At 47.3% G+C, this 11099-nt stretch overlaps 1 protein-coding gene across 1 annotated transcript in view; it reads right to left on the bottom strand.

Annotated features, from left to right (window-relative positions):
• MTMR3 (myotubularin related protein 3) overlaps positions 1-11099 on the bottom strand; it is a gene marked incomplete at its 3' end in the record, with an annotated part of 67484 nt that overhangs the window by 24499 nt on the left and 31886 nt on the right. Inside the window, exons 5-8 of the mRNA XM_010142353.1 lie at positions 10504-10593; positions 9275-9391; positions 4230-4312; positions 1799-1965 (exon numbers count right to left, since the gene is read on the bottom strand). Coding sequence (XP_010140655.1) covers positions 1799-1965; positions 4230-4312; positions 9275-9391; positions 10504-10593 — 457 coding nt within the window. The remainder of the gene's footprint in view (positions 1-1798; positions 1966-4229; positions 4313-9274; positions 9392-10503; positions 10594-11099) is intronic.

Here is an 11099-nt window from a genome sequence, read left to right as displayed (position 1 = left end):
CGCCCCCCCACTCCCATCCATCGGCTTGAGCCGCTGCTCCACAGAGGCTGGCTGGCTCCGCAGAGCTGGCAGCAATGCCAGCAGCAGAGGTGAAACTGGGACAATGCATTCCAGCCAGACAACAACCTCCCTCGTGGTCCTCCTCAGCAGTGACTTCACTGTCGAAAGCCAACCCTTCTGCTGGAGCAGCGCCGAGGATGGGCTTCCTCCACAGCTGCTGTGAGCAACAGTCGTTACATCTTGGGATACATCCTGAAGGATTTTTCTGGATGGCAGATGAGAATAATGGAAATACCCTGCAGCCGCACACTGCTAGTGGGTGTTAAGAGAAGCACATAAAACTACAGGAAAATTAAATATTCTGTCTGATTTCTCCCTCTTAGTTTTTCAGCTGCTGTGAATGTCAGGAAATCATAGATTTCCCTCTGGGAATGAAATCCCAGCTGTAGCGTTTTGTCCGTTCCTTCTGAAAGCTGGTATTTTAAGAGGCATTTTGAGCCAGGATGGATAATATTTTCAAAGAATCCCAACAGACTCTCAGAATCAGAGAAAAAGCAAGCGATCCTTTTTTGGACTTCGGCCTCCTGGCCGTAAGAGCTGATCTGGGGAGCCACAGCTCCTATCTCCCATTGCATATGCTGACAACAACTTGCACTTTTTTCCCCAGAAGTTAATAGTTCCCTAGATTTGGAAGCAATTTAGTATTTTTGTCTGTTATCTACCAAATATTGGAGTCCTTGGATGTGAAAAAACAAGTAGGGATGTCTTGGGTTAACTTCTTCAATTACATTCCCACAGATGTATTTCAACTGAAATTGAACTCCTAGAAGGAGAATATCTCCCACCAGAAACAAGTGAGTTACAGGAAGGAAAGTTACTACATTAAAGAAAATTACTGGATAGACAGAAGAAAAAAATTGGATTGCTAAAAGTTAATAAAAAAGCAGAAGCTGCTTCATACCCCAGCCTAGTGTTAGGCTGAGGCCCGTCTGCTCCAGTGCGCAAGAAAAAAGGACTACAAGGAGACTGAGCAAGCCAGGTCCGTCTCTGCCACCTTCCAGCACCTGAATATAGTTCGGAGGGAAAAGAGCCGAGTTTAAAATTCTGCTCTGAGGATTTTTTTGGTCTTTTTTCAGCACCCACTAATGTGGAATGTGCAGAGTGCAGCGACAGGAGCACCTCCTCCCACTTGTGTGCTACCTTCTGACTGCTCTTACTCAGGCACCGAAGAGATTATTGGCTTTGGACAGCCCTGGACCAGCTTCAGTAACGGGGACAGAACCACACCAACATTCCTCAGCCTGACAGCTGGGACGTGTCTCAGGTACGTGAGCTGCGAGCAAAGACAGCCTCAGACCGGAGAGGGCCTGAAACTCGCATTTCCTCACATTCAAACAAGTGCATTCAAACCAGCAGCATCCCAGTTTTTAGCTTTTATTTACTTGTGGGCTTCTAGAACTTCCCAGCAAGGATGGCATTTCACTAAACTAGGTCACTGCCTCGCAGCAGTGGATGAACCTCAGGAGCAGCTCAAGGCCTTCCTTCTCCTCCACCCCCCAGGATGCTCCTCAGCATCCACGCTGAAGACCACCATTATGGGCAAGTACAAAACAGGGGGCACAACCAACACAGAATGTCCTCGATTGCTGCTGCCTTGGTGAACAAAACGTTCTTAGTGTTATACGCGACCAACTACATCAAATCCACAGACTGACTGTTTATAACTTTTTGGGAAAGTTCTGGGTTTCAGCAAACAGGCAGTTACTGGTCAGTGCCTCCGCGATGCCTCATCACGTACCTGGCCGGCACAAGTCCCCGTGCTGCTCCTTTTCGCTAGCGTACACCTCCATGCACCACGCGTGATAGGCGAAGGAGAAGAGGTCCTCTATCTTCGACGGAGGGCGGATGGCATTGTTCAGTCGCTTGAGCCAATCTTGACACTGCTCAAAAGTGGAGAACTGACACCTGGGCCAGAAACAAACATTCATCTGTTATTCGCAGGAAGAGACGTGCCGGACTGTAAGATCTGACTATGAGAACATCTGTGAAAGCACAAAGGGAGAACGAATGGCTCATGGATAACTTAGTTCTGCTTCTTTGTGCATCCTAATGGACAGTAAAACTGAAACCTTTGGGTGTTAGTCAAGAAACTCACACTCAGGGAATCAGAACAAGCTGTAAGGAGGAACGTGACACTCTGTGACTGAGTAGAGCAACAGCGTGTCCCACCGGTCACGAGCGAGGGAGCTGTTCAAGAGGGGCTGACTAAACCCAACGACAGTACCGCCGAGCTCAGCCTGCAGCTTTCACAAGGCCACCGAGCGGAATGTGTCAGACCTGCTGGCTGGGGGGGCCACATGGGGGGTCCCACCGAGCGAGGGAGCTGTTCAAGAGGGGCTGACTAAACCCAACGACAGTACCGCCGAGCTCAGCCTGCAGCTTTCACAAGGCCACCGAGCGGAATGTGTCAGACCTGCTGGCTGGTGGGCTCACATGGGAGCTCACACCACCAGCTCGCTTTATAACTGAGGCATCGTATTCCCATCAACGAGAACACGCTTCTCATCAGGCACAGGAGAAAGAGCCACTTGATTAACACACTTCATCTGCATATAATGAGGACAAACTCCAGTACCTGAAATTGTATGTTATTACCCTACCTCACACGCCTGGATTCTCTTCCTGGCCTTGGTGGAAAGCACAAACAACGTTTTTGAGACATTACAGACTAATGACAACGACAAGCAAGAATATTCCCTGCGCAGGAGAAACCAACCTTCAAAGCAGTACATTAAAATGACATTAGCTTGTCTTTTCAAAGAGGGTTCCTGGGCCCTTCAGAATAAAAGGGTGGAAATCAGATCAGAGATTTATTTTGCTCTGACAGACTTCTCCAAGATTTTATCGTTATAAATTATTCACGGAGTATTTACATTCAGCTCAGCCAGTGTTCCACTGCATTCGCGGCTGATGATAGCATCTGTTTTCTCCAAGGGCAGGATTTATTACCCCTACCTGCAAATACCTACAAGCCAGTCAGCGGAAGGAGAACGACACATCCAACACATGAAACGTGGCTAAACAGCTGCGAGGAGCTGCAGCCCGGAGGGGTTTCTTTTCCACCGCCGGCTCTAAAGCGAGTCGAGCCTCCTCACTTAGACTGGTATTTCACTATTAAATAGCCACAGCCAAACAACATACACCTGCCCTACATCCTTCTCAATTCTCCTGGTGGTGCAAGTAACAAGTACGACCTTCGCTTGAGCCCTGTTATTCGAAACACAAACTGCTTTGTTCAGGAAAAAGCCCATGAATATTTTCTAAATCTGGTATCTCCGCCCTGTGGTTCGTGACCTTCCAACAGCCAGTGTCACCAAGGACCGATTCTCAGAGATGCAATTTTGAAGGGAAATTCATAAGGACAGGCATAAACACAAATAATTTGTATTCCTTCTACAACTGAGGAGAAATAACAAATTGATGTAGAGCGGGAGAGTGACTTTTTTAAATGTCAAGAGCTGCAAGTTAAGAGGAAGTTAAATATTTAATTCAAATTAAACTAAATATTACTTGTAAAGTAAAATCAGCCCTCATCAAATCACGGCAGCTGGCGTGTTACACATTCCGAGTGCTCAGATCAACCGGGGCTCACTTCATTCCACAAAAGGTACTGCCAGCAAACATTCCATTAGAAGGAAATGTGCCTTTCTTGTTAATTAAAGTTTATAGATCAAAATTAATTTCTGCAGCAGCCAAGTAGGAAGTAGCTGCAGCTCAGGCTCAGAGCCTGCCAGGGCAGAAGGACGGTTTCACGAGGAGCCGCCTGAACCCGTGCGCTCACCCTCCAAACCCCAAATCTCCTCCAGACACTCTCCCTAGAAGCGTGTTTGGGTGGTTTTATCTAGTTCAGTGTGTGATAACCAACTGAAGCAACACTGTGTACCTAGCGGTAAGGCAGGGGACACGCAGCGAGGCCACTGTAATCCCAGCCTGAAATCAGGATCAGCCATTTAGGGTCAGCCTAAGGCTTGCTGCTGTACGGTATCACAGCAAGCAAAAGCACAAGCAACAGAAACACCCCGCTATCACTTGCAAAACCAGACAAAAGAGAATCTTCAGAGGGAGAGCAAGTCACAAAGGAAGAAAAACCCATTGCTTTAAAACGTCACAGCTGCCCACAGCATGTGGAGAGCAAAGCTCCCCCCGGCCGACACTCAGCCTCTTCCTACCTTATCACCTTGCAGTCTTTGCAAGTCAGGTGAAGCTGAAATATATCCCGGCACTCGACGCTTTCTATGAGCTGCAGCGGGACCTGCAATTAAAGAGAGCACAGGACTTCACTTCAGACAGCACCAACACCGTCATTTCTTTGCATGTCTCACAAGGATTTAACACAGGGCTGTGCGGAGTCTGGAAAGCGAGAGCAAAAGACAAAGACAGCTCAGCGTAACCACTTCTACAGCTCTGAAGGATGGTACTGCGTACCGGCAGCCTCAGCTCCACGGCTGCGCCGCCCAGAGCCACACGGAGCTGAGGAGGCTGCGGCACTGCAGACAAACCAAAGGCAGGAGGAGAAGCAGAAGCAGCCCACAGCTCCTCTCTCACAGCAGCACCTTTCTCTCTCACAGGTCCAGGGATCTTGGGAATGTGATTTTAGCTGTGCCTGTCCAAACAGACTGCTAAGCAATATCCCCCTGACCGGACTGTGCAGTCTAGAACCTTGTTGTACGGAAATATCCCGTTTCCTCTTCATTTGGCCTGGTTAGATCAACGCTGGTGACCAAAGCAGCCGTATCTAGAGCAGTAACCCCGAACGGCTCATTGCTAAAGCAGCTGGGAATGGCTCTTAGGTCATACGGCATATGTAGCTAGAGGGGCTTGATCAGGCAAAACAAATGCCCACAAGCAAGTTTCTTTAAAGGTAAGAAGAAACCAGAAGATGAAAATGTTAGTTTTCATTATTATTTTGGGGCCTTTACCCAAGACAGGCAAATTCACATTATTGTCTTCAACAGATCTGAGTTAGTACTTGACTATCTCACACCTAGCTGTCTGAATTCCAAACACGGAGAGTTAGGTAATAACCACAGTAAAGGAGAACTGTAACGCTGTGTTGGTCGTTTACTGCATTCCATTTTACGCTACACAAGGGAACACCACCTCTGCCATCGAGATCCCTCAACACAAAGGCTATCAGAGAAACACTCAAACACTCCGTGTTGAGCTGCTCGTAAAGCAGCAGCTTAAGCTCTGGCTTGGGGCTTTACAAGACGTGGCTCTAAGACCCTGCTCTGCCAGTGCTGCTCTGTTTTAAGATCCAAGACAGATAATAGAAATCACAAAACTAGCAACACAAAGGGGCACACGGAGCCAGGATTCCCTCCTGGTTATCTGTCACCCTTAAGCTCCCGCTGCAGAGTCACCCGCGGAGAACCAAGCGCAGTGAAGATGCTGATGGTCTGAGACAGCAACGTAACGGGTGTTTACAGGCATTAGACAAGATCGGATGTACCGATGGGGTTAATCTACCTTTTAACTGCTGGCTTCTTCCATGCCCTCTCCTACTTGACTCTTGTCTGCAGGGCAGATAAATTGTTGTGATAGTTCTGTCCAATAAACGGAGGGACTGGAATGGGCTCAGGCTGGAGCCTCTTCCATTCTTTCTCCCCAACTGACACATACACCCAATAAATTATTTACTATTGACTTACACAGCACCGATATGGCAAGCCAGGTGCCTCTCCCCAGCTAAATGAGTTCAGGCTCTAGACTTGCTTCCCCAGTCAAATGCTGCGTTGTCTGGTAATATTTTTTTCCAAGCCCTCTTCTGTTGTGTTGTTTCCCGTGTCCATTTAATTGGTTTTTCACATTGCTCCCTCCTCCTGCCAGTCTGGTTCTGGCTCCTCTTCCTCCTGTCTGCACTCTAATGACATACTAACTATTCTTCTACTCCTGCACTATTTTTAATTCCCTGCTTTCAAAGTCACTCTTTGTTCTGTGCCCTTTCCATCTGCCCTCCCCTCAACAGCCATTCGTTTTTCTCTCGACAGTCTACATGCAGCTCACCATCTATTTCCTCAGAATCTGCCAGTTTTTTCTTCAGGGCGACCTTCATATCAATCTTTTTAATTTTCCTTTCTGGTCATAAAAATGTATCCTCTGATCCTCTTGCATTTTCAATCTCCTTCCTGCCCATTATTCTCCCCCCAGTAAAACTCTGTGAAATCACCTGCCTTCACCCCCCGCTGATAACCATCCATTTTCACTGGGAGGTTTTCCAGGCTGATGGATGGGGCGAGTCAGATGCCCAGTGCCGTTAGCTTGCTCTTGAAAGAGCCGTCAGTTCCACCTGCAGATGCTTCACCATATCATAACGGCTATCGAATCAAGCAGGGGAGCAGCTTTCAGAAGAATTAACACACTTTGTTATCAGGGCCAGCCATAGCGCCTTGGAGAGGGACTAGGACTAGAGCATCGTGCTCTGGCAGCATCTGTCTCTTGCCTGTCTCTCCTTTCAAATGACCTAACTTCAAACAATGGCAACATCCCACAACTCAAGCTTTTCCCATTTGAAACTTTTTTTTATATTATTTTAACTCCTGGCACGGTCTGTTATCTAACAGCAGTACAAGACCTGTTCGGAGGAACCTGCCTGTGTAGCCAGAAGCGGCACAAGCCGTGTCTGCACTGCTGACACAGCCCACCCACGGCTCAACCCTCGACCAAGTGGTAGCCACGGAGCACGGCCAGGCGGCTGCGAGCCAGCCCCTTCCCCAGCGACTCTGCGATCTGCTCTGCCCTGGACTCCACCATCTCACCAGGACACCATGTGGCATCCAGGGGCATGAGCTGTAATCAGTGCTTTGTTTTGTTTTCCCAGTTTGGAGCCTGAAATCACGCCCAGGTGATGTTATGAGCGGTCCCTAGGCTAGGTGTTGTATGTCCTGACGCTACAGAACACTATATGGAGGAGCTGAGGACGCAGGGTTGGCTCTGGAGGTCTGGTTCTCTCCCAGGTGGAGGGAGTCATATCCCCCCCTCCCAGGTACGATCTTGTTCACATATCCTACAAGGAGTAACTGAAGTAAACTTTGCTTTTAATAACAGCTAATTACACTTCAGTTTTGTCTTGAAGCAATCATTTCATCCCCCCTCAGCTTTCACAGTTAACACGAACATCCTGAGCATCAGGACCTGAGAACCAAATAAGGACTGAGCTACTGCTCAGCCCAGACGAACCACAACTGGGCTACGTATGGAAGGAGGATCCCAGACCAACCTCTTTTCCATTCAAGGCCAAGCAAGGGAAAGCTCACACTGAAACTCACTTAATCACCAAGTGAGGGTCTCCCTCATCTTACCAGCATATTTTTTTTTCCCACCGTGCCCAAAACCTGCTCTTTGACAGCAGCTACGCACAAGCCCATGGTCTCATAAAAGACACTAAAATTTTAATTCTCCCATGAATGCAATTTGCTTACAGGGAGAAAAAGGCTTAGGCCAAACGGCTCCCCCGCTGTGGAGCTGGAAATGTTCTGAAGGAAAGCCAACGGATAGAGACGGGCCTGGGAACCAAGCTCCCATGGGCACTGAGCGGCCGCTGTTGAGTCTGCTCTTCTATCCCACGGATCAACGTGAGTCAACACCCTGAATGGCATAATCCCCCCGATTTACGCACGGTCTGCCGGCTCTTTTGCTTTGGCATTTCAAACACCGTGTTCCTATTACCACTGTGATCTAGGAAACTAGCTGTGGAAGAGGGTTACGCAGGCGGCTGCTTTCTGCAGCACTGCAAGGCAAGCGTGAGCAATTTTTACATGTATTTCTTTTCAAGTACAGGTGTAGCCACTGATCCAGAAGCCCCAATAGGGATTCTGATTAAAATCATTCAAAATAACAAGAAAAAATTTCCAATTTCTAATATCAGTAAGCATTCATACCTGTTTAAAACTTGTAATATTTAATATTCTAATCAATACTTATATGTGTTTAAAAAGGTCATCTTAGAGGTTCATCATTCTGAACAGCTCTAGCGATATAAAAACAGTCAGAACGGATCAAGACGAACTCAATCAAAAATTACTCAGTGCAGATTTAATTTAGAAGAATCACCACCTGGTCGATAATTTTGTTCACCAATAACCAAAGTGATTATTAGTCCAAAATTTAACCATTTCAAGGTGGTTCCTCCGTGAGAACTCTGACCCAGGCACATACATTTTGAAGCCTGCAGGTAACAGAGCTGTACGGTTAGAGACAACATAAACCAGGAAAGACCAAGTTACAGAGTTAACCAGTCAGTTCTGGCACCAACCAGTAAAACCCACATCACTTTCAGGTGGACGCGGCACCCAAAGTGCATCGGTTGGGTGCACGGGAGAGCCCGCTGATGTCCCAGACACTCCTCAGTTCTTTCTTGTTGCTCTTCTCAGCTCTGGAACACCACATGGGTTTGGTGCTTCACCGTTAACTCATTGCTGCACAGTTCGGCATGTGTGACTGACACGTGGAAATTGTGAATGTGTAGCCAGGGTCAGGACTTGGCTTGAAATAAGGAGATTGGTAAAAAAAAACAGCACCAGGAGGGGAAAAAAAGCAGCTTTGGATTTTACTTCATTGGTTTCACTACAAGTATCCACAAAAATACTCGTGTGCCATGTATAATGCCCTATCAAATGCTACACAGCTCACAAACGGTGTTACAACTGGTACCCGTCAGCATTAAACTAGCGCAAAGGACTAGTTGGTGCCATTTAATCTGTCTGTGGTGAGGAGGAGCTGGATACGTAACCCCTTTCACGAATGGACAGAGTAAAGCTCTCTAAAGAAACGCACAGGCACCTGCAGACGAGGTCCAGTCACAGATCTTTTACCTCTCAGGCACGTTACTTCAGCAGCTTGGAGCCTTCTAAAGCTCCAAGCAAGGCATGAATCCAGCTCAGGCGCTCCAACAGCCCTTTGAAAGAGCTTTTCTCTCCTATGGAGTTGACACAGAGCTTGGGGGGGACAAACGGCTGGCAGAGCCAGCTGAAAAGAGACCGTGAAGTTGAGGGATGAGAGGTTTCCATACAAAGCCCGATCCTCAGAGGTGCTGAGTCACCTCTGATGCCGAAACACCTATCTGCTCTCCCTGAAAAACGTGATTTGAACGTCATAAGGAGATTTCTCATTACCACGAGCCTTAGAAGGCAGCATGACCGTGGTTAGATCCTCAAGCCCCTAACGTGGGCTGAGTTCCAAATACCTGCATTACCGCAGCACGAGTAACACTTACATTCACAACAGACTCCTTGAATTTGATGTGAAGCCGGTAGTTAGAAAGTGCAATGATGGCATCCTCCGCTCGTCCTACGTACTCCGTACTCTCACCATGAAGTTCAATGAATGGGACCTTCAGAATGAAAGAAAAATCTCTCAGAAACCATTAACCAAAACCAGTACCTCCTGTAAGCCCAAGCTCAGGCACACAATATCCTAAAATCAGCATGAAACTGCTGAGAATTCGGCTGAGGGAGCTCTGGGGCAAGGTTGGTTCAGAGGTTAATTGTAGCCTTTTTTAAAAAAAATGATTCCTCATTTTCTCTTCGTTGTGAGTAGTAAGGGCTTAGTAAGGGAAAAAATATTTTTTAATGAAAAATCTGAGGGAAATATCCTCACATTTTGGCAAGCGGTCTGACTGACCCCTTGATTTATGCTCTCACTCCATACTTAATGGAGAGTGGCACTTCCATAATGTTATTAAACCCATCCTAAAGCAGGCAAAACACGATGATTAATCTCCAATGCTACTGGTCCCAAACATCCACTAAGCAGGTTGGACAAATGTACTTTTTATGCTTTTGGCTTCCTATTTCTCCCTGCCAATATGAAAGCGCAGGACACGCTGCTGCTTTAGTACGTTAGAGAACCTGCAGTCTTACACTGCACATAAAAATTGCAACTGCTTAATTAAAGGTGTGACTTAAGCCCAGTTTAGCTGAGCTGGGCAAGAAGTGAAGAAGCTTGAGAATGATCTGGTTTTACACCAACTTAGCTTAAATCAATAAAAAATATCCTCTATTAAAATGAAACGAACTCCCTCTTCAGTTGACATCTACAGATAAATTATCTGAACTAAACTGATTTCAAAAGGATCTTCGGAAAATTAAATACAAAAAGTATCTGTTTTGTGCACCGTAAGACTTTTGGCTTCTCAGCAGCAAGAAGTAACAGGAGTATTTAATTAGCTTAGTGGGCTTTTTTATGTTAGAAAAGGGTTCTAACTGCAGCACTTGAACAGACTACACAAGCAGTGACGGTGTTTTTCAAACACCCTGAGGAATCTCTTGTAACATAATGCACAAATTCTCTGTCCTACCACGAGTACAGGAGCATTTAAAAGAAAGTGTGTTTCTCCTATTACTGTGCTCAACTGCGAATGAAAATTCTATGGGAGAGGCCAGAGCACACAGGGGTCAACTAGAGATACCGATCTCTCAACCGGCAAGGACGCGCGGCGGTTACCTGCAGGTTCTCATCCTCTCGGATCAGCTGCTTCCTGGGAAAAATCTGATTAGCCTGGATGCATTCAAGGCTGTGCTGAGTCTCTTCATCCTGGGAAACAAAGCGGTACAGTTAACTGCAGCACTGTCACTTCCTGCCGCCTCCACCTCAGCACGAGCTATCGATGACCACCGAAAAGCTCAGACAGGATGAAGTGTTTAGAGAATTCAGCATCGGTAACTCTCTAAAGTGACAAAACTTTCAAACACAAGCACTCAAACAACTAAATATGATATCAGAAACTGGTTTCCTTCCTGCAGCCTGATTAAAGTCATAAAAAAGGACAGACTTGCAAAAGTATTAGGAAAAAAGCATTATGACCCTGCCCCTCTGCCCCGCTCTGCTCTGGGGAGACCCCCCCTGCAGGGCTGGGGCCAGCTCGGGGCTCCTCAGCCCCGCAGAGACACGGAGCTGCTGGAGCGGGGCCAGAGGAGCCCCAGCAGTGACCCCAGGGTGGAACCCTCTGCTGGGAGGAGAGGGGAGAGAGCTGGGGGGGTTCAGCCTGGAGCAGAGAAGGCTGCGGGGAGACCTTAGTGCAGCCTGTCAGTGCTGCAAGG

The sequence above is a fragment of the Buceros rhinoceros genome, unplaced genomic scaffold (genome assembly GCF_000710305.1).
Source record: "Buceros rhinoceros silvestris isolate BGI_N320 unplaced genomic scaffold, ASM71030v1 scaffold10818, whole genome shotgun sequence".
Taxonomy (NCBI): Eukaryota; Metazoa; Chordata; class Aves; order Bucerotiformes; family Bucerotidae; genus Buceros; species Buceros rhinoceros.
This window is presented reverse-complemented; position numbering and strand designations above follow the sequence as displayed.